This window comes from Rhopalosiphum maidis, chromosome 4, assembly GCF_003676215.2.
Source record: "Rhopalosiphum maidis isolate BTI-1 chromosome 4, ASM367621v3, whole genome shotgun sequence".
NCBI lineage: Eukaryota > Metazoa > Arthropoda > Insecta > Hemiptera > Aphididae > Rhopalosiphum > Rhopalosiphum maidis.
This window is the reverse complement of record NC_040880.1, coordinates 37,749,012-37,774,696: the sequence shown is the minus strand read 5'-3', so window position 1 is coordinate 37,774,696 and position 25,685 is coordinate 37,749,012. Positions and strand designations below refer to the sequence as shown.

The window sequence follows — 25,685 nt, the reverse complement described above, 5'->3', positions numbered from 1 at the left end:
TTCATCTGAATATATATTTAAATATATTTATAAATTGAGATATATGTATATATCTCAATTAATACAATAATAATAATAACAATAAAAATAATAAGTTTTTTTTTATAAATAATAAACATAAAGTTTTTATTTTTCATATTATGCATAATGTTGGCACAGCCATTTTTGAATAAAATTTATTGTGAATAACTGTTACTATAAAATTAAAAGTATATAAAAGTAATCGCACATGTAAATTAATATTAATTAATTAGCACTAATACCAAATCCCCGGTTGCTATCAGCAAAATAACGAACATCTCGGTCTTCATCTCTTCTTAACCTTGTAAGAGTTTCAGTGAGTACATTATGCTGAGGATTTTGTAGATCCATAAAAACCGCTGTAATGAATATATATATATATAAGTATAAGATAAGTGTTAACTATATTGCTTTCTTTTTCACTTACAGTTATTTACAACTTGAGTATAGAGAGTTTTGGCTACCATTAATCGAACATTTGGTACACGGTCAGAACCCAAGTTAAGTAAACAAGGCATTAATTCATTATTGAAATCTGCTGTAGATAGACACCGGTCACCGTAGTTTAATATGTATGAGCATATTTGGGCAAACATTTGTCGTCTACTCCACAAGTCTGCTCGTCCAAAACGTGCAACTAGTTCATTCAACATCAATCGTTTTAAACTAAGATTTTTATTAAGTACCACCAATAGTTCAGGAACCTAATAACACAAAAACAGTTAATTTGGTCATTGAAATTTAATATAAGTGATAAACATTCATTACCAGTGATAAAGCAGACTGACGAACAGATGATATTCTGTCCATGAGTAAGGACAAGCACACCTCGTGTATATGATGATACATATCAAGTGGTGTGAATAAGTGTAAAGATTCTGCTAATTGTTCACAGAAATTTTGTCGAAAACGCCAGTTCCATTCGTAATCTGTTTTCAAAAATCGGCACATCATAGGTGCCAAATCGCTACGTACAGTCACGGATAACATCTAATATAACAAAAAAAATATATTAATAATTTACATGTGTTGGTGAATGATCATCTTTCTCTCATGTTGAATTAAATTTAACTATCTATATAATAGGTATGGAAAACATATGACACATAATGACAAAATTACTTTATTTTATTGTTTGATTGCATTTAATGAAAATAAAAAAAGAGAGTAAACAGTTCCTTGTTATTACTATTTACTACAAAATAAAGTTATCAGTTATAAAAGATTCGAACTTTCTATTATACTTAGAAAAATAATAGCTTATTCCAAATTAACTAAAGGGACCCCCCCCCCCATTTAAAAAATTATTGTCATACCAATCATGAATGTTATTAATGTTAAATCATTTGTCTTTAACGCGTAACCCAAAGACATTCGACATCCTGTCATATAAGATCATTTTGAAAATTTTTACTTAATCTTATGTTACATTAATTATAAGTGATATATATTTTATTTAATATTCATTAAATTTATAATCAGATAAAATTTAGGTAGAAGTTCATCACTGAGGTATCAGATGAAACACGGACCATAAGTTTTTCATCATATTATAAATAAATTTTCTTAACAATTGTTAACAAGTAAAATAAATATGATCTTTTGGATTTTAATGTATTAAACTCAGAAATTATTTGGAAACTATTCATCACTGAGGTATCAGATGAAACACGGACCATAAGTTTTTCATCATATTATAAATAAATTTTCTTATCAATTGTCAATAAGTAAAAAAATATGATCTTTTGCATTTTTATGTATTAAATTCAGAAATTATTTGGAAAGTATTCATCACTGAGGTATCAGATGAAACACGGACCATAAGTTTTTCATCATATTATAAGTAAATTTTCTTAACAATTGTTAACAAGTAAAATAAATGTGATCTTTTGGATTTTAATGTATTAAACTCAGAAATTATTTGGAAAGTATTCATCACTGAGGTATCAGATGAAACACGGACCATAAGTTTTTCATCATATTATAAGTAAATTTTCTTAACAATTGTTAACAAGTAAAATAAATATGATCTTTTGGATTTTAATGTATTAAACTCAGAAATTATTTGGAAACTATTCATCACTGAGGTATCAGATGAAACACGGACCATAAGTTTTTCATCATATTATAAGTAAATTTTCTTAACAATTGTTAACAAGTAAAATAAATATGATCTTTTGGATTTTAATGTATTAAACTCAGAAATTATTTGGAAAGTATTCATCACTGAGGTATCAGATGAAACACGGACCATAAGTTTTTCATCATATTAATAAAAATCTAGGTCTAGTATGGTAAATTTTGGCAAGATATAATTATTAGAATAGGGTTATCATAGATAATCACTTTAATACCAGATACAGTTGATTACCTCACCAATCATTATTTTATATTAATTTACCTTAAGAAAAGCAGCAAAATTGTCTATGGCACCAGACCGTACTTCATCCAAATCCAATACAAGAGACTCAAATATAGGTAAGAGATCTCTGGATGTAGCTTCTTCACCAATGTAAATAGCCAATTTATGAATATAAGATGCAGCCTTTCTTCTCACTTTCCACTAAAAATTAAAATTAGAAGTAATATTATGATTTGAATATCACTTAACAGATTTTCAAGCAACATACAGATCTGTGTGAAGCTAAAACATAGTAAGTATGTCTGAGCAATGGCCAGTGAGTAGGACCTATAGTAACAAGCACTGCGGGTAACATACATGCACATTGAGATGCAAGATCACTGTCATCAAATGCACCAGCCATGTCAGCGTAATGATCAAGCAATAACGTAGGTACAACTAGATCATGGCCATTGAGTTCAGTAGCTGAAGGTTTAGAATCTCCATTACCTTCTTCTAAAATTGGTTTAACTTCAAACTCAGATTTTTTCATTTCAGTGCAATTCAAATTAGCTAAAAGAATATATTATTTAAAAAAATTACAATTTCAGGAATCTATTGATTTATTTAATGCAACTTACAATTGTTATTCATCGGCACATACCATAACTTATTTGGTATCATGGTTTGAAGTCTTTCAACTTCAGATTCCCTATCATCACAATCATTCTGCAATAGAAAATAAGTTCAGAAAAAATATTAAATAAACAAAAAATATAAGTTTACTTCAAAACTAAAAGATGATTTTGTATCACAGATGGGTTCTCTCCAATATGCAAAAGTGCTATATAATTCTTCAGATTCAGTCTTAACATTATAATCAGCAACCCAAAATCTAAAGATAAAAGATCATTAAGCATGTATTTATAAAAATAAAATTATTAACGATATTGCTTCAATTCAACTTTTGTAGCCACAAAATAAAAAGTTACTATGATTAATACTAGTTAAATATTTATTTAGCATTTAGTATAATCATGTTAGAAAACTACATTACTTAAACAATTCAACTTAACCAGATATTATCAAATACTCAATGTAAAGGATAGAATTTAAATACATTAATATTCTAAAAAATAAAATTTTATTATACCAATATGGTTTCAATTCACCTTTTATAGATAAAAAGTAATTGTGAATAATATTGATTTAATATTTAGTATAAGCTTATTAGAAAACTTGCACTACCTAATAATTAAGGTACCAAGACAAGCAAATAGGCTAAAATTCATAAACAATTACTTATAATAAGTATTCTCTTTAAATATAATTTAATTCATTGATTTGGTTTCAATTCACCTAATGTTGATAATTAGTAATTTATAAAAATATTAAATACTTTTATTAGAAAACTCAAATATAGGTATAAATAGTAATTTGCATAAATAAAAAATATTTCAAACCACGTCAAAAAGCAATTATTATAAACATACTATCTAAAAGATCATTAATATATTACTTATTATCATTCTTCATTGTTGTTTCATTTGACCAAGGTTTTTCTCGATCCATTAACAATTCTGTAGCTTTAAAGTATTCTTGACTTGTTTGACACTTCATACTGAAAAAGTTATTGACAATTAGAAATATTTAATAATACATTTTAAACAGAAGTGTATTTATTTAAGAATTATGTTTTAAAAAAGAGTGAATAGAATACATATACAAGATATAGTTGATTTGAATATTTATAAAAAAATTCATCCTGCAGAACAAAAATATATTACATGAAATAACATATAAAATATTGTGATTTGTGAAAGCATTCAAGCCAAAGTTATTATTTGATTTTATATTTAAAAAAAGATTAAGTTTAAGTAAAAAAAAATAATAGTAAAAACTTATAAACTTATAACACACGACATAAATTAAAACATGCTACGTAAATGCTAGAATTCAGTTGTTAGTTATATTAATAATAACGAAGAATATGAAACCATCAATGTGCTTTAAACATTTATTTTAAACAATATATTTAAGGCAGTCTTAAACTTTTTTGAAGCTCTGGAGAGTGGTATAATGGGCCCCTGCGATTTGGATAGAGTACTATTAATTATTTTTTTTATTTTTATTATTATTATAACTATAAGCGATTATCCTTTTATTTTTCTCTTAATAATTATATTTATTGGTAATAAATATCGCAGGAGCTAAAGGAGGTTTTTCTAGGCACGTGCTCAATGAGAAAGAGATGCCTAATCCAAATATTAATATTAATCTTTAACCTGGTTATGAGAACAACTCGACAACACAATAAGGACTAGTCTCTTATCCCCTAGTCCCGTAAATAAATAAAAATGGTTAGAAAAATATTATTTTCTCAACCAATCATAAATATAATTTAAGGTAGGCATCACATTATTTATTTGTCATAGATCAACATATAAATTGTGTATCATATTTAAGTATATTTGTTGTGACTGTAAAAAAACATTGTTTAAATAAAAAAAAACCCCTTTAAAATTAAAAAATTTAAAACATCAACGACTTGCATAAACACATAAAATAAAAACTTGTAGAAGGCGCTAAAAGAGCAAAAACTATTAGTTTAATAGTGATTTTGGCCAAATTGCAATACATATAATAACAAGGTAGATGATACCATTCAACATATAATAAGTATATATTATGAACATTGTTAATTGACACCATTTAGCACCATCTACAGCGAATGTGTTAAGCCTTAAAGAATATATCATATAAAATGAATTTTTCAAAGTCTAATTTGCGTGCTAAGAATGTTATTTAGTTAGATTTCCTCACTGCTTATTATATAATGAAGTTATACATTTATTTTATACATATATATCATCTTTAATAATCCCATTAAATATTATACCTGGACAACATTCAGTATCATAAATATGACCAATATTTAAATATTATAAAGGATAAGTAATATCATCTGTGATTCAGACCGTAAATGTTTGCACAATAGGTCTTATGGCTTATACCAAAGATTAGTTAAAGTTAGGAAGTTTAAAGAAAAAACATTGAATTGTGTTATAAGTATTTTGGAAGTGTGGTATCTACCAGAATGCACTCCAAACAGAAATGATGTTGATTTTATATGTATAACACAAGATATTTGTTATCTTTGTACAGAGTGCATTATGGCTGTTGTCTGTAACCAATTGCATCCTTCCTCTAATGTCTATGGGATTAGTATTGTGCAGGCTTTTATAATGGAAAGGGAAAATAATATTTTTATAATCAGCAATAATAATTATATAGACTGGAGAAGGAATGAGAATAAGGTCTGTATATAATGTATTCTCTCTCCTCAACCTGAGTAGGGATACACACGTAACATATTTATGAACATGGGTAAAAGGAATTTAAGTTAGCAAATGACTTGATTGTGCACATACGAATAATGAATAGGTATATTTTAAAATTTGAATAGAATAGATAAAACTCAAATAGTTAGGTAGGATATAACAAAAATTATTTCATTATATACTTCTATAAATTGTGTGGTAATCAATTCAAAACTAAAATTATCATCCAACCACTCCATGCATACTCAATACATACCTGAAACATATTCCATATATGAAGTGGTTATAACCAATGAGTAGTCGAATCAGATAAATTTGGATGATTAACCATCACTATGTTACAGATAAAACATGAACCATGGATAACACATACCATTCATCATATTTAAATTTATAATTTACTAACAGTAATGTTTTTATGTACTGAAAACCAGATGGGGACTTTTCTAAAGCCAGGAATAGAGCTATGCATATGTGTATATAAACTGTTTAAATATAAAATTGAACTTACGTAATATAATGTAAATCATCAGTGAAATTGCTGACCATCATTAGTATAAAAGTACGAGTAGTAACCAATGATGTAACAGCAGGATTTGCATAGGTCGTAATCAATGGACCTAAGTTTTCTAAAGCTGTCTGTCTTACAAATTTACAACTGTCACTAAGTAATTGTCCAGCTGCATCAGTTATAGGACCTCGCCTCAAAGTATCATCACAACATACTGATAATGGTGTAATAATGTCAGCACATGTTTTACGAATAGTGCCTACACGATCATTACACATTTCAAAATAACGAGGCAACTATAAATACAAAATAAATAAGAATAATTAAGCAAATAAAAATACCTTCTTAATGATAAAAACTAAAAACAAAATTAACTTACCAATACTTTAATTTTGTGGTCCATGTCTAATGCATGGCCAAGTTCAGGAAAACTCAATAAAGCAGCAAGTCTGACATATATACAATCACTATGGCTTTTGTTGATTAGGAATGGCAATACAGTTTTGCACAGCACGTTGTCACTTATTTTAAGGACAATTTTTCCTACTAACTGATAAAAAAAAAAAAAAAAATGATAAAATATATATATATATATATATATATATATACATATTAATTAAAAATAATTCTTAAATTTTAAATTAAAAATAATTAATAATGAAAAATATTATTATATAAATATTAACAGTTATGACAATCCTGAACAAAAAAAGATATAGATTGTAGAAACTGCAGCGCTCATACAAAGCTGGCTGTGATACGATATTAATTGAATTTAAAACGAAAACCAGAACGTGTCACAACCACTTTGACGAGAACCACAATTCCTCAGTTATCAATGAAATGATGGCCGCTCCATGAAGAAATCTCAACTCGTAACGCTCATCAAAGCTGGCTGTGATATGATTCAATATATCAACATTTCACAGTTACTTTGTGAGCATCTCAAGTCAATAAACAGTTGATTTGAAGACTACGATTAGCCGCCAAAATTGTCAAAAACGGCTGTGATATGAATATTAATATCAACACGTCACATCCGATTTGACCATTTGGACGCCTTCGAATTATTATCATACTGGAATAGTCAATACATTTTAATTTATCATAAGTGTTTTCTTTGATAATAATTAAATTATACATAAACATTGTTCCTTAAAAATATATTTTAAATACTAATAAACATAATACAAAAATAAAGTATTAGTAAAATAATATAATAATTTTATTTTATATTATATCAATATAAAATAACTGCTAATAATTTATAATTAAGTGTAATATTAATGATTAAACAATACTATTATATAATAATATTGACTTTTATTAGTTTTAGGCTTTTCTACAGAATTTATAAATTCATAATAACAATGCATATTCCTTTACATAAAAAATTCATAATGTAATCTAAATAAAATAATCATAAATTATTTTAAACAATGTTAAAAAGAAAAAAATATAATTAAAATACTTATCACCAAAAATAAAATGAAGGAAGATCAGTCGATTGTACCACACACATCGGCTCATCAAAGTGGCTGTGATATGAACAGTAAAAAAAAACACTTCACATCCATTTTGACGGCCTATGTTGGGCATTAGGTAGATTTGAAAACGGTTGACCAATATCGATCCGGTGCTCATCAAAGCTGGCTGTGATAGTCAAAGAAAATGAACACTCTACGACAGCCCGCTTTGACGGCAACAGATCGACTCCAAAGGCAAATAAATTTGCTGTTGTTTAAAATCGATGCAACATGAAAGACAAGATAGTGAGACAATCATAAATATACCACATCTCACTACCCATGTCTTTCAACAGGCAACGATCAAATTATCAAAATGGAATTATTCTTAAAATATAATTTTAAATTTAAAAACTTAATAATTTAAATATTGTGTATGTAGAAATAAAAACAATGAAAGAATCACAATTACTTACCGTAACAATGTTATTTTGTACATGGAGATCATCTGTGGAATTGGCAGCTAATATAAGTGCTGGACATACAATGTCTTCAATAGTTTTGTTGTCGATCACACCTTTACTTATAATGTAAGTGAGAACCATCTGAGCTCGCATTATTACCTATTTCAATAAAAATATTATTCACTATTTATTTTATGGAATTATATTAATTTACCTGTTCTGCTGGATCAGATAATGCTTTGATAATAGCTGGGAGTAAGAAAGAATGTATATAAGATCTGAGGTTCTCATGTTGGTGAAAAATTGTGCATAAATAACCAACAGTGCTGACCGTATCGAATCGCATTAGTTTGTCTGTAATATTATAATAGTTAGAACATTTGAAATACAAATAGAAAAGATATACATTACGTTCAAGAAAAAATAAATACCTTCGTCTTTTGTCATTTTTTCTATCACAGTGAGTATGTCCGGAATCATTTCTAGATGATCCTTTATCACAAATTTCATACAGCTTGATATAAATTTTGGAGTGGTATTCCTATATACAAACAATTAAAATAGAATTAAAATTAAAAAAAAATCATAATTTATTATATACAAATGAGTCACTGCATTTCTTCATTAAAACTATATCATTTAGTTTTATGAGTCAAATAAATTAGGTAACATTTCATTGAAGAAATTTTAACTATTCAAAAAATTCTAAAAATGTATCCCTTAAATTATAACTTCATGAAAAGTTTTTAATATCAACTTTCAAAATGTTAACATATTACATAGGCTCATGCAGAGAGAATCATACTAAATTTATATAGAGTTCTACAATTTTATTTCAAAGTTATGCTAAAACATGAAATCAATACATGTCCTTAAATAAACAGAATAAATAGGTAATAGGTAATAAATATTAAGTATCTATAACCTATTTATTATGATCAATTTTCATAAGTAGAAAATGAGCAGAAAATAGGTCGAAGCCCTACATCAAAATAAATGCATAACAATAACACATAAATATTTTATTTGTGATAAAATAGTTTTAATACAAGTGATTGATAAAATTACTAAGAGAAGTTACACTATTGATACATGATAATCATTGGTTGAGAAAAGCAAACATTGCATATAACATTTTCATTATTTTTATCACTCGCATCATTTTATATAAGTTTTAAATAATTTTATTCATTTTAAATTAAAAATATTGAATTGAATAAGTATAAAATACAAATGATGTATGTAAATAATAAATATTGAATTAAAAAAGTAATAGAATGATAACATAAAATTAAAATAATAAATAAGTTCACAATAATGCAATTCTTCAATTTTAGTTCATTCAAAATTCCGTTTACATTAAAACAAATTAAATATTGAATTACGCAAATGACAATATAAATTTACGAAAAATAGTATAAATAAAAAACAATTAATGGGATTTGATTGTAAGTAAAAGAATCGTAAAAAATGAAAGATGTCAATTCCAAACGGACATTTCAAAACTTTTGTTAACATTCGATCAATTGAGGCGGAAATACATTTTCTATTTCGTTGTTAACGCGTCATTTTAACCGGTGGGCGTTGCTGATGGACAAACCATAAAATTACACATGATGGATATAAATAAAATAAATGTCACGTATGAAAATGTTTGAAATGAGTAACGACGACCACCGATTGATAAAATGTGAGTCATCAGTATCCAAACATTGACGCCACCCCGCGTATGTTAAGGTCTCAAAACCACAATACCATAAGATTTTCATCGATTAGAAATATCAAGTATGAACACGACGCACGTTATTTACATCAAATACAACAGTGTATATAAATTATAAAAAAACGCAGTGCAATAATCATAAATCAACTAACGCATAGGAAATAATATTTTTTTAACTAGTTAATAAAAAAACAGTAGGTATTATCTATTCTAATCGGCTCATATACCTATATACTACGCGTAACAATAATTTTAGGTAGCGTAAGAAAATGTAAGAGGTAAGAGGAAAACATTTCGAAAAAACATTGGTATAAATAATTAAATAGAAAACCAAAGCTATATTGAATGTTTAGATATTATATCGACCGAATTATTCATCGAGTATATTTTGGGGTATAGACGACCAGGAGGGATCTGCGAATGAAAGGGAAAAAAATATAATAATATAACGTCACGGCGGCAGCGTTTACATTTTTAGGGTGTGGTGGGCGTTCTAAACATAATAATAATAACGCGTAGTAACAGGGGTTGAGATATGCAGTGTGTGTGTACGTTCCTGATCGTAATAATTCTCTCTTACGATGACTACAACACACATTCGGTCCAAACGTACGGAGCACACACACGCACAGGACTACCAACCAACCCGCACAGGAAAGGGGAAGAGCGAGCCTGCGAGTCAGACAGACAGCTAGCCAGAGAGTGCAACGCGGTGCACATTTGAACCGAATTACATCAACAAAAGGGCAGCACCTCGACGGTAACGATGCCACTGTAAGCCCATGCAGGGAGACATAGGAGGGGCATAAGAGGACGTACCGCCGACGGGCCGGTTCAAGGTCAACGGCTCTAAATTAAACGCGGATGATACGATTATTATTATTATTTCCAAGTCATCGTCGGAGAACGCGCCGACGACGTAACTACGATAATAGTTTAAACAGAAAAAACGCGCACGTGGTTTATTTATTTCATATAATAATCATCATCATCATCGAACGTAGACGATAAATAGTATTGTCCCACACGTACAATATACGAACGTGGAAACGTTTATATAGTTCGTGATGGATTGATACTAAAATGGAAGGGCGCACACGACGATATTCAACGTGTGCGTACATAATGTACACAGACACAGTCAACACGCGCGCCGTCTACGCGACCACACACGCACATGATTTTCAAGTTCAAAATCGCAGTCTGTGCTATTCATGTTCGCGCGCGGCCGTTAGACATTGGCGACTAATCTGATGCGCGCGCATACTAGCGAAAACAAAACGTTTCAGTCGTAAAACTACATTATCGTTTTGTAGTGATATATATGTCTTTACTACGTAGTAGTAGTATGCGCATTTACGAGTCCGGAACACGACGATAAAATGTTTCTGCCTGTCTGCTGTCCGTCTTTATTACGAAAATATACAAGGGGTTGATTTCAAAGGTCAAAGAAACGAGTATCGAAGATGATAACAATAATAATAATAATAAAGTCGTCGGGCGTTGTCGTAAAACGTCCCCGTCGATAATAATAGTAGTCGGTAGTTACTACTCAGTACTCACTACCGGCGGGATGACACTGACACACGGAATCCCCGCGCGATCGATAATTATTTTTCTCCCTCCAATAGCACGTCGACACCGTTGCCCCTGGTCCCCGTCACCGACAACCCGAACACACTACAACCATGACCGCGCGAAGCCGATGTAGTACACGAGCTTTCAGCGTGGGCAACTCGCCACCGCGGACTTATGCCGCTCTGCGATTTACACCTAAGATAAACAAACGGCAATATTGTTCTCGACCAACTACGATGATAAAATAGCGGGTGCATTACAGGAATTATGAATTTATTTTAGTTTTTTTCCTTTAAAATCATCAATTCTTTAAAGCCTGTCGCCCACAAATCGAACCACGTGGTGAGACCGCACCGTTTTACTACGTCCCGAACGCCATCCTAGTGATAGTGGCGACGCCACGGAACACTGCAGGAATGTTGTGTGCGAGTGCGACTGGCCATCTGCACAGCGCGCCAGAAGGATAAAAAAAATGTTTTGTTTTAAAAAAAAACGCGCCTGCCTCCAGCAACACACTTCCGGCGGCAGCTGCGGCAGTCTGAGCATTCGGACGATTTTCCATCCGGTTCTCGAACGACGCACATGACACACGACGACGATCGTATTATAATATAATTGTTTTCCCCTCAAACGGTGGCGGTAAGCGACGAAAAAGGTCAAATCCGTCTGTGACCACGGCATGTAACACATGTGTGCGAGTTGGTCCCCCCACACATCACTGTTTTCATGTGTGCAACGAGCACGCACGCACATGCATACACATTACACACACGCACGCACATATATACATATACAAACGGCGGTTCATTCATGAGGACGAACGATGAGGTGTGTTTTAGAAGGGGTCAGGAACGCCGCCGTTTGGTTACTGGCTACGGCACACCGTCACAACAAACGAGCGGGTTCATTGTCGGCCGGTCGAGTTAGTTACTGCGTAGAAAAAAAGTTAATAGTCATTCGGCCGCGTCGTACCCCAACATCATACATTCGGTCAAAAATCGTATCGGAAATTACGATAGTTACACGAAAGCCTCGTGCGCACTCGTAAATCGTATCACAACGTTCCACTACTATTGAAATAATGAGACGCACATTATCGGGAATCGAGTGGGGCAAGGAGAAAAACGCGGGAAACGTGGTCCCCGAAATGAGTGAATAAAACGACGTCTTCTTACCTTGCCGGACACGACTGAGTTGATTACAGTACGATCGCGCATTGCGCTCTGCAACTGGTCTTAATGCAGTTCACCTGCGCAGGAATAATCGAAAAACATACACAGAACAGCGAACAGATATCATAAACATGAAAAGTTATAGTACGTTAATACAAATTCAATGATTTAATGAGAAAAACATTTTTTTTTTTTTAAACAAATCATAAAATCAAAAACTGCTCGTAATAAATACACGGACGATTTTCCAGTGGAAAAACACGCGTGTACTGTGGCACACGGAGGTTTAGAGCGCGCGCGCAGAGAAAGCGAAAAGGCGGGCAAGGCGGCGCGACAAGACTGCACACACACACGATCCGCGCGGACGGCACACACTACACTACAACTACGACGCTATATGGCGGTGGTCGTGTGAACAACGAAGGCCGGCGGCGGCGGAGCGTACCGCCAGAAAGAGAAATGAGAAAGCGACCGACGCACACACACTCGCGGTGGAATGCGCGCGCGCTCACGTGAACGTGTACAAATAAAAAAAAAAAACTGTGCGACGCTCATCAGGCCGGTCGTACGTGTGCGTGCGTAAGCTTGGCGGCGGTTACGGGGGGGAATGAAAAAAAAAATACCGAACCAAACTAAACGAAATAAAAATACAAACGGGGACCGGGTCCAGTGGGACCAACGGCCGGGTATCCGGTGCGACTACAGTGCCGCCAACGTGCGTCAGTCCGGAGGGCGGCGAGCACGCGTGCGTAAAATAGAGACCGGCAACTACGTATCAGAGTTGTACCCGACGTCAAAATAAACACCGGTCGCGTACGCTAGGCGGGGCCGCCCTTTTCGGCCGGCGGTCAATGATAAACGACGTGCGTGCGAAAACGCCCGGAAAAATAAGGGCGGCCCCGTCACCCAACGCGCTTTCTCCGCCGCGGGACGCTTTCGGCGGCAGCGCGCGCGCGGGGGGAAATCGATTATTGGCACGCGACGACCGTGAAGAACTACACACCACCACGGACGGGATGCGCGCGTCTGTGTTCTTCGGAGGGACTCGCGCCGCGCCCTGGTAGGTAGTTGCGTTTTCCCCGTCCTGCCCAGCGACGAATCATTCGTGCGCGCCAAAGCTGACATCACTCTTTCATATTATTATCGTCTATACTACACCACGCTGTGCGTACGACACACACCGCTCATAGTAAAGACGAGCACCACCACACGGCCGACTCGAGTTTTTTTTCATTCATTTAATTTCGTATGTTATTTTATTTATATTTTTTTTCAACGTCGTCGTCGTTGTCGTCGTCCGTCGTTATGGTCAGGTCGGTTCTTTTGATCAGTCACAACGACGTTAAAACGAGTCACGCACGCGGGGCTTTTGCATGTATAGAACGTGCGGCGCCTCGTTTTGGCAGATGTCCAAAATCAGTCGACGACGCATTTTTATTTTTTATTCGTTACGAATCAAAAACACATTCAACGCCGGCGCGTGTGGCCGACAAACTAGAATTTAAATACTTAAAAAAAAAACCTCATGTCTGTAAATTGTTGTGGGTATTATAGCAACGAGTAAAAATGAATAATAGGCATATTATATTCATAATATATACGTCATATTTCGTACTACATGGTAAAAGGTTTGACAAAATTACAAGTAAACAATAAATCAAGGAAGAACGTTGATGGATTTCAGACTTTTCATTAAAAGACAATCACGACCAATTGTTTCATTATTTAAAATAAATGTTGTTAAATAAATTCTTTAAACAGACATACAGTGGATTTATGTATGGGTTTTGAACAGTACATAAATGTTGATGATTTAAAATGAATAATTATTTATTTAAATAATGATTATGATATAGTTAATTTATCTGTCTGTTAACCATCATATAAATCATGATGCAAATTTAGCAAAACGTTTTTTTTATAGATGAAGATTGAGAGATATTACGAAAACAATCTCCCGTGGATTAAATATTGAAAATAATACTAATAAAAAAACAAATAGTAAACCTAATATTAATTATTTACATAACACCAATTAATTTTAATTAAAAATGATCTATCCTCGTCCACACTTGAAATAAAATACTTGTTTAAATTTATTTATTTATTTATCGTATGGCAACATGTTTAAATTATGTGTATACATGGTTTTGTTTATATTCATATATCAATAGAAAAAAAATTAAATTTATAAAAACACTTATTTCTTTGTTGGAAAGTACACATTGATGGGGATTCTTACAAACAAGGACATAAATATTGACAAATGCAAAAACAAAAAATAATATCTTTAAAAGATTTTGAAATAAACAGTAACATGTATAGTACTTTATTTGATAAAAATCGTGTGGTCTTGAAAAAATTCATAAATAACAAAGATTTTGTAAAATATATCACAAATGTTCAGACTATATACTATATAGATAGCATATAGTTTTTATTTATCAACATTTCAATGACAGGTTAAGAAACTTAAGAATGCTTTACACAGACGACATTCAGTGCACAAAATAAATTAGTTGTGAACAATGCACGGAGGTATTGGAAAGACTAGTGGATATTATTCTAAATTCAACCTACCTAGTACCCGACTACAAGATTTTTTTGAACATGAATTGAAAACGATTGAAAAAAAATAAAACATTAAAATCCGGATTCAGCAACCAGTTATTGGTTTTAAGATTAATGAATAGGTGCCATTTTTATTTATATTATTTTTCCATCAGTATTTTATTTCTTTTGCAATTTTATACACACAAGTTCCTGAATAAATAGACCATCGAATTTATTTATTTATTTAAAAAAAAAATAAAAAATAATATAATATTAGTAATTGCCAAATACCTAAAAAATGTATTTATTTTGTATTTGTCATGAAGTCGCAAATTTAAACAATAGTTATTTTTAAAAGGAAAAATAAGTTCATTACAGATTCTGCAGAAATTGTATTTCTGTTTAGCTGTTATGCCATGACGTATTGACCTACTTTATTTATATGCCAAACGATGCGAAGACTACTGACACACTGGTCAAACAAAGTTTTTAATTCTTCGAATTCGCTCGACGCACCTGCATGGTCAATACCAATCATTCACGCTATGTAATAACTAATAATAGATGTAATAGATGTATAGATATTTTTATATTAGGTGCTTTCATTAGTTATAGATACTTATTGATAGATAGAACTATAGAAGTATACACGAGTACGACTACACAGAATCATATATTAAAACTTTATGCTTACCGTGTATAGTTTTAATTGAATTTATTTTAGAAACACCGACATTAATAACATAATATTCACAATATTTATCATAAATTTTACTCTGTATTCAAAATCTCAAATTATGTGCTAAGACTACATTTGCTTGATATTCGCTTGTATAAAATACAGGTGGGAAAGAGTGACAGCATTTAAAATATTTAATAAAAAGTTCGTTTGATTTAAAAATTAAATATAATATAATTTTTAAATAGTTCTTTTGAATTTTATTGTTTTTAATCGTAATGTAGCGGACGTTAACTGTGCAAAGGAATAAAGCGGTTATAGTACCAGACAGGAAGTAAGAGTTGATGCGTCTAGTTATTTATAGAATGGCCAGGCACACACTGTGCAGTTTGAAATAAGGTACCACATGACCAACACATTCTGTTCGTATAATTACAAATGCTAACAACCACATGCCATGGGAATTATCGCGAAAAAGTTAAATTTTAGATATGTATTAATCACAAGTGGAAATTTCTTATTTTTTAATTAGCAAAATTTCTTATCCAACTGCGGGTCTCGGCCATTGGCAACGGGCAAAATTCTGCGATTTTATTTTAGCCAGTTATAAAGGTATGGTATATTTGACTGTCTGGCAATAACAGTAGCCAGTTGGCACGAATAAGAGAGTTTAAATTTAGACCACGGCTACAAAGACCCCATGATTATTCTTCATGTACGACTACTAACGTTCTCAGCGAATGGAAGAAAATGTCTAGAAACTACGTAATTGTATGAACGTGATGCAGCACGAGAGTCGAGAGGATACGATAGGGTCGAAAAAAAAGCAATGTTTGTTTTTAACTCGAGGGGTGCAAACAGCTGCATTCTCGTATACGTCTGTTTCCAAGAATAGTAGGAACCCTCGATGAAAAAAAGCCAGGTGGTTAGGAGGACTCACAAAACTAACCCCTCCCTCAATGCTCCGCCAATTTAATACATTCCAACAGTATACAGAGCGATACCAATGTTGGTTGTGATAATGTGATGTTACCTGATTTCTTCAGCCGACGCGTTGTACATCTGCTTGACGGTTTCGCTGGGCATGTTAACACTGTGTTGGTTACCTGCGAGATCGAATATTTCCATAGATTCGTCTTCGCTGGTCCCGTCACTATTTTGGATCATTAATCTTTCTATGCCGGCTCCGACTGTAACAAAACAAAATGGGCCAAATATAATATTAATAATGGTATCCGAGATAATAACCATAAATATTTCTTTTTTTTTTAACTAAAACAAGATATGGACGAGTTTGTCTGCAGCAACATTCGTCTCGAGACTCTCAAGAATTACCTAATTTTCTGTTTTTATTATTTTTATAACCCCCCGTTACGTGATCGCTGATCACATATGTACACAGTACACACATATACATCACACCATGGTATGTGTACGATCAACGCAGCAGCGTTTGGGTGGTCAAACAAGTTTGCCGTGTGGTGATGAGCATGGCACGCGGTGGAGCCAGACGATGGTAAAGAGAGGTGGCTGGCTAGCCGAGCGACGTCTGCATGGTTCATTGATCGCCTAGGAAGCTACGAGCGCGCGCAATGCAACTACGGCGGCGGCGGCGCTTATACACCGAAGACGCACAACCGCACCACGTGTCATTCACATGGGGCCGCTGCCGCCTCGTCCAACCGTTGTCGCTAAGGACGTCGTCGACACTCGGCGACGGACTCAAGAAATTTGGAACGAACCCTAAGAGAGAAAAATATAAACCAACCCGAAATATTATCTTCCCACACACAATAATAATAATATAACACATATTTTCTGAAACGCATTCCTTTTGGGCCAATAATAAAGTTATTGAAAATACACGCACCACCGACACCCCAAGCGAGGACCAGAAGCACAGCATCTACGGCGGCAACGATGGCGGGTAAACAAGGGAAATGAATGCCAAGAATTTGTTCGACGGAAAACCGGTTTCGATTACTGTTAGTATATAAATATAATATTATGGTGTATGTAATAAATATACAACGCGGCAGTGGCGGCAATCCGTTGTGTGTGCGACGTGCGTCGAGAATGGAGACCGAATCGGTCCAATCGGGGGGACGCGTTATGCCTACTCGCACGAATCCCGCGATGTAAACAATGCTCGTCGCGCGTTATATATGTATATATATTTTTATGTTTGTATACACACACTATATTATTATGGTCCCAAGCAACTATTTACACACTGCACGCACAAACATAAATATAATATCGAACGTTTGTTTTTATTTAATTTTACATTTCTCTGGCCCCGAACAAGTACAAAGTTCAGAAACCACAAATACGCCTTAGATTGAGAATTATCTGAATTGAGACGACGGTTCAAAGTGAAATCAAACGCGTTATACACAGCCTTCCACCTAGAACTTCTCCAAACATTGGTTATTACTAGGGATTTTAAGGGACTTTTTCATATTATATAAGTTTTCAGACAGCTATACACAAATATTCTTAATCACAAAAAGAGTTTATGTTTTAAATTTAAAAGCATATTTTACTGAATCTTTTACTTATCAAGAGGTTTATATTTAGCTAGTTTTCAGTTAAGTTTTGCTACAAAATTATTGGTCTGTAATATTTAGAAAGATAGTTAAAAACATAATAACTTATTTTAAGAAAAAACTAAAGAATACATTTCAATTATCAATTATAAATAATATATATATATATATATATAAAATGTAATAAGAGTATATTAATAAAATCAAATTACATTTTTCACATCAGGATGCGGAGTTTAACTAATCTATCTATGCTATACAAATATAAAATTATTTTTAAAAAAAATCAATATTAAAATTAATTATAATACACATTTAGTATTTTTTTATTTAGGCATACATACTACTTAAATTAAACATCTATCAAGTACACGCAGCAATATTTTTTTTTAAATTATTAAATCTTACCAAAGTACTGTTTTTATAGTTCCTAGTAAACTACAGAAAATATAATACTTCGTGAAATATTTTTAGCTGCTATTTATTAAAAATTTAAAAACGTTTTTAAAATATAGTGAAAAATGAATAAAAATATTCAATAAAATCCTTTGAAGATAAAAAATAATGATAAAAGCTTGAAAATATATTTGAAAAAAATGCCTCGGTGAACCGATAAAATGTGCTGATGGATAAGTGTGTGTGTGTGTGTGTGTGTGTGAATAATAGAGATTGGTATGACTCAATTATTTAGAATTGAACAAAAAATAATTACGTCAGATAATTAGTTAGCTTGAACATGGGAATTTAGGTAATGCACTAATTATAAGAAAAAAATACGATTTAAATTAATATAAAATATTTTTCCTATATTATATCATTGAACTTTGATTTGTTGCATGTGAAATATAACAATAAAACACGTCAATTTTACCAATCTGTTATACAGTGTAATTATTGTCTTTAGATATTATCTAAATTATTTGTATAGAATAAAAATATCTACTATTATAAAACCTTAAATAGAGTTACAAATTATCAAGTAATCATTTAATTAATATTGAAAACTATATTTATTAAACTTATAATCTATGTATATAATATGAATCGTATTATTCATCTTTACTGACACAGAATCTAACTATCAAGCACAAATACAAGTCATTAGAAAATCTTGATACTGTTAACAAAAATAATGTACCTACTTACGATAATGTAACAAAGATCTACATTTTTATCAATTATAAAAACCTGACAAAATATGCTGAAATTAACAACATATCATATGTTTTGTTTATAATAATACAAGCTCTGCTTTTAGGGGTAGCTGTAATATTGTAATTTATTTTCGAAATTGTTAATTATGAATGCTATTCTTATAATAAAGCTATTATTATAATAATTTGGTTTTGTTAAACTCAGTAATAAGTTTTGTTGTTTTTACAGTTCCTAAAAAGCATATTTATATATTCATTAGATATTTTTAATATTCACTAATTTTATTCTATTTTTATCATATAATATTCTTAATTTGAGATAATAATCTAGATGTAACGCTTACATAATAAACTATACCATACAATTTCTTGTATAAATTATTTATTATAAATGATACAATATTATTATATAATATATAGGACAATTTAAGAAGTTAAAATTGAGTTTTAAACATTTTTATCAATTATGTGTTTTAATAACCTAGAAATTAAATTAAATAAGTTAAAAATTTTCTAAACTGTTTATACGTATTAAAACAAACCAAGCTTATCATTTTTAGCAGCTAACTTACATGATAAAAATAATACTTATCACTTAAGAGGACAATACCCTCATATCTATTGTCTCCATCTTACAAACATAAGCAAAGTTGCATTCAGTCAAACCAATTGTATTTTTGTACTTTCTTAGCTTTAATATTAAAGTAAATTAATCTATTATCAAAGTTAAAGGTAAAACATTATCAGTGTTTAAGTGTTTTAGCTTTTTTCGATATTTTAACTTTAAGCTAGATGAAAACATTTTCTATTTTTAATATTTATAATAGATACTTAATAGATATCTTGCTTTAAAATTAAAATATCAAAATACTAATACTTTTAAACAAAAAATAGATAATATTCTAGCCTTCAACTTTAATAATACGGCAATTCACTTAATATTAAAACTAAGAATATACAATTGATTCTATTAAACACAATTAGTGTATGTTTGTAAGACAAAGATAAGACAGATGGGGGTAGTGTCCTCTTAAATAATTATTAATATATGTACATATCATTTAGACTCATCTATTGATGTGTACCTAGATAATATATTATGTATTATTAAACTTTAAAAAAAACATTTGATGGCTGCTGATGCTGAAGGTTCTTTACATAAAAAACTTAAAATCAAGTTTAAAATAGTTAGGAAATTTATATTTTAGTATGAATTTAAAAATTATAACATTTATAACTTATAATAGGTGTTATAACAGGTACTTTATTACTCTATTAAACAAACAAGCAAACAAAATAAATTATAATTCATAATATTTAAGTTTTATATTTTATTCAAGATTGTAATAGGCAACATTTGTAGAAAATAAATGTAATACTGAATAAATTAAATTCACAATAAATATACATAAGTAACATACATAAAAACCCCTTAAAATCTAGATTCACCAATAGATATGTTAGTGAGGCTCAGAGGCTCAGCTTAGAGGTAGGTGACATAGGTCCACACCTAAGGCAGCATTTAACATTTTTGTATTATAGATTTGATGTAATATTTACATGTATGGGACGGCTAAACTCAATATTGCCTAGGTGTGTTAAAACACTTGAGCCGGGCCTAATAGTTTTTAATAGGCTTGATAATCTGATAAACTGTTAAAACATTAGGTGTTAGGCGGTTATATATTACTGACTTTTATTATATATTCTAAAAATATATCTTAATTGTTTACATTATTTTACAAATAATCAAATACCTTAAACCAAAAAATAAGTTATCAAACATAACACAAAACACTCTGTCGGTAAAATATAAAAATACTCGTAAAAAATAAGAATGTTTTATTAGGTACCCACAAGGTTTGTCTTATGTAAAGCATAATATACTTACAGCTTTTAATTATTCTTATCATTATGTAAGAATCAGGTAGGTATTCTTACTCAATAGAAGTATTTATTTACTAATAACAGTATTAATACAATAATAAGTTAGTTGATACAAGAAAAAAGGTTCTAAAATTAGTTGACATAGTTGCCTAAATACAATTCAATAACTTAGAAGAATTTATTTTTGTTAAAGATGTATAGGTAATGCTATTAAAATAATTATTTTAGAATAATCACTACCTATAATGTTTTAGTTTAAATCAAAAATATTGTAGTAATCTTAGTATAAGTAGGTACTTTGTGATTTTAGATATCAATTACAATTAGATAATATAAGTAACTACATTTGATGAGAATGCAAAAATGAATGTAATGTATACCTACTATATTAATTATAAGTATAATACATAAACATAACTTTCCTAAAGTAAACAACTAAGTACATAAACATACGAATAAAAAATGTATTGTTTGAAAAATAATGTACCCTCATACAAAAACATTTTCAAGGAATAGTAAACACCAATAATGCAAAACATATCTACTCGCCCACACGAATTATTTATTATGACTATGGTAATTTTTTAGTGTTGTCTGGCTATTTAAACCAATAAAAATATATCAATTTAAGTAAGTATCAACTAAAATCTATTTTCAATTAAAGAATATCGGTAGTCATACTTCATAATTATGATTAGATGATAATTAAAAAAATTGAATACTTTATAGATAGTAAGCTATAGTTAGGTCTAAAGAACTATTTAATAACTGAATGTCCATATTAAATAAATAATAATTTAAACATGAATATATTAAATAGGTACCATTCACTATTTAAACCATAATGTGCGTTAAAATGAAACAATTAAACTGTCTGTAACAGATACTGCCGTCAATATGAAATACTTTGGCATGAAGACATATTATGACACAGAGACTAATCAAGAACGAAAGATCTCAATTGTATCGTTGGATACGATAAATTATCAAAATCTGGTGAACATAAGAGAGTAAGTACAAAGCATGGAACATGAATTTACCTTGGACAAATGATCCCAGGAATAGCGACCTTTTGTTCTCTTGAAAAACCATGGCAGCAGCGTGGTGCATGTTGGGCGTCTGAGGGCGCGCACTGTATTCTGGACACGATGAAATGATATCCCGGATCAGATAGCGAGTTGATGTGGCGACCAAATCACCATGGACAGCACGTCAAAACGTAACGGAGGCAATAATCACTGGGGTCGTCAACAGTTGAAGCGGTCGGGGACGTGTATTGGTAGTATAAATCCAATTAGTACGCGACCACGACGGCGGAAATCGCGACAGAATAATAAATATTTTAAATAATATTACACTAGGTGAAAAAATGCCTTAAAAAAACGGAACAAAAACCAAAATGAAAATATACAAAAATGCGCGTATTACAAACGGTGCGTCGTACTATTATAACCGAAAACGTTTTACTACTATCACGACGACGACGATGACGGTATCGATTGTTGTTGGTGGTGGTAGCAGCGGCGGGGCATGGCGGGGCGGGCGAAATACACCGTTGCAACTCTCAGTCAGCGGCCTCGAGGGGGGGATTTTTCGCGCGCGTGTTGTGCTTTCGACAGACGCGTGACGATGTTGTCGGGACTCGGGACTCACTCGCTCGTTAGTTATGACTTAAGAGGTCTTCATCAGCATCAGTTTCTTAGTCGTCAACGCCACCACCTCCGTCCTCGCTTCGCGCGTATCCGTCGGGTGAATCGGTCGGCCGGTGTTCCGCGGGACGTGCAGTTTTATAAAAAATGAACTGGACGCGTACGATATCACCTACTCGAGCTTCAAAAACTGTCTTGTACGGATGGATGGTACTTCTGATTGGAAGCAAAATTTTCACTGAAACTGGCGGTGAAAATAATAAATAAAACTCTTACGATTGAAAAAAATTAATATAAAATTCGTAATTAATAGAAAAAAAATTGCTATTTCATACACTCGTACACGCTCTATCGGCCTACACGCCGCGCGCCATAGCGTTAAACACCGTCAAAACAACAGAACGCAAACAAAGCGGACGCAGGCGGTCAACTGTCGTACAATGAATTACCAAGGAGATTGTGTGTGTATGCGCGCGCGCACGTGTAGTGTTTTTACTCGTTACAAGATGTCGCTCTTATTATTCCGATGACCAGTTATCACGCGCCAAGCACTTCATAGACCATTCAGTTTTTAAAGTTTTAATTGTAAAAAAAACATCACGAGTCGAGACAACAAATTGATTCATGATTTGAATCGACTTTATATTTTATGTCTAATTTAGACGAAATGTTTAAGTGTGAATAATTCGTCTAAGCGTCTTGCTACTTTACCATTGAAAATATAATCAATATTCATACAAGATATCTTTGTATTTAGAATGACACAAACCATACAGTACAGTCAGTACCTAATATACAGACCATAGAGTAAAGAATAAACACTCTCAAATTGTCTCCAACATGATACGATTCCAACGGTTCAATTTACTTGCAAATTACAATATTGGTTAAAACTACTTTAAACCATTATTTTTATTAGTAAAAATTAATATTAAGTTTAAGGTACCTATCAATTTGAAATTTTTCGTACTTGTTGCAAAGTTAAATTTAGTAATAGTATATTTATATGTTTATCAAATATGGGATGAGTTATAATTTATTTTATTTATAATAATATATATTTATTTATCTGGGTGTGAATATAAATTATATAATGATGAATCAATTCAAGTAGGTATCCATTGAAAATCAATAGGTACAAAACATTATACAACACTTCAGAGCGTAATCAACTTGAATAATATTTTAATCACCAATCTTTTTTATTGTAATTTTAAATGTTGTGTGGACCAATAAATGTATTAATTTCACAATGATGAGTGTGTATTTTTTTTTGTGCGTGTACAGTGTCTAGGTACCTACACGAAAATTAGTTGAAAAATGCTTTGATTTTAAACTTGAAGACTGGTCACTGGTTTATTTATTTATTTATTTTACTGCGGAAATAAATTCCAATAACAAATTTTGTGGTTTTTTCATATCTAATTACAATGTACATACATTATCAGTAATTTAAACATAACAATAATAATAATTATTATAAAATAAATTAAAGTAAAAGAACTATTTGTTATCAATATTGTACAATATATCTAAATCTATAAAAGAAAAGACAAAGTAAAATAAAAACGTTATATGTATTCATAGGGCTTATATTTTTTTTTTTTAATTTGTATGTATTTCTCAATACATTTGCCATAAAAAATTTAAATATCTACTATAATCAATATTTCTTGTAGAGTTACCATGTAGACGTTAAAATATTAGTTGAAGAATTTTGCATATAATTTATAGTTGTATGTTTTATGCAAAATAAATTAAAAGATTAATTCATTGGATTTATTTTAAAATTTATATTTTGCAATAATTCTTAGTTTAAAAACTAATAACTAATATTCGCGGGGATATAATAGTATCTTTTACATTATTATTATATTTTATACACATAATGATATTTTCATAAGCAATGTTTTCGACGAAAATTAATTCTACCAACTAATTTTACCATTTAATAGTAAAATAAATTACTTTATCTAATGACAGTATCAAAAAACAACATGAAATATACTTAGTGATATAGACCGATAGACCTTATCCGTTCAGATTCGTTTTTTGTGTAATATAATGATATATCCTTGAATACTTGAATTCAAATGTATTACATATTATTTTACATTTACCTACTCGATACTCGTCGTACAACAAAGTGGTACCCACTTACAATCACCTTTTAATAATTTCTATGTCTTTAAATTGTATTATTGTACTTAGAACTATAATAATAAAGAATAATTAAAACTTAAAAGGTATATACATATATATTTTATGGATTCTGCCGTTTAATAGAATCGAAATGATCTATACTATTACTTTTTATAATTTATCAGGTACTTACCTATCTATTTTTGGTATATCACTTATTTATTATTATATATTTGTCATGTATAATTATTATTCATTATACTTTTTATTATTAGTTAACATACATTTTTAATATATTATAATTATTTAAATTTGAATACCGAATTTAAGGCATACATTTATTAAATATATTTATAAAGTAATTTGAGGCATAATTCATCATTTTATAGTTGTTGTGACAGAAAGTTATAAAGGTTGCAAAAAAAATAATTTAAAATTTAAATCATAGGTAAAGA

At 31.0% G+C, this 25,685-nt stretch overlaps 1 protein-coding gene across 2 annotated transcripts; it reads right to left on the bottom strand.

Moving 5' to 3' along the window:
- Positions 1–131: 131 nt before the first annotated feature.
- Positions 132–23,512, bottom strand: LOC113550307 (serine/threonine-protein phosphatase 4 regulatory subunit 1-like). 2 transcript variants are annotated; one of them, XM_026952041.1, is made up of 15 exons: positions 22,480–23,512; positions 16,883–17,039; positions 8,576–8,685; positions 8,359–8,498; positions 8,157–8,303; positions 6,594–6,764; positions 6,215–6,510; positions 3,882–3,983; positions 3,149–3,257; positions 3,004–3,091; positions 2,652–2,935; positions 2,423–2,584; positions 790–1,011; positions 449–725; positions 132–380 (listed from the first exon to the last, which is right to left on the bottom strand). In XM_026952041.1, exons 1-15 carry the CDS (start codon positions 22,547–22,549, stop codon positions 247–249), a joined length of 2,469 nt encoding a protein of 822 aa, XP_026807842.1. In that variant the 5' UTR covers positions 22,550–23,512; the 3' UTR covers positions 132–246. The 2 variants fall into 2 exon arrangements, with proteins under 2 accessions (XP_026807842.1, XP_026807843.1); XM_026952042.1 differs by lacking the exons at positions 16,883–17,039; positions 22,480–23,512 and adding an exon at positions 12,621–13,080.
- Between the last annotated feature and the right edge of the window lie 2,173 nt (positions 23,513–25,685).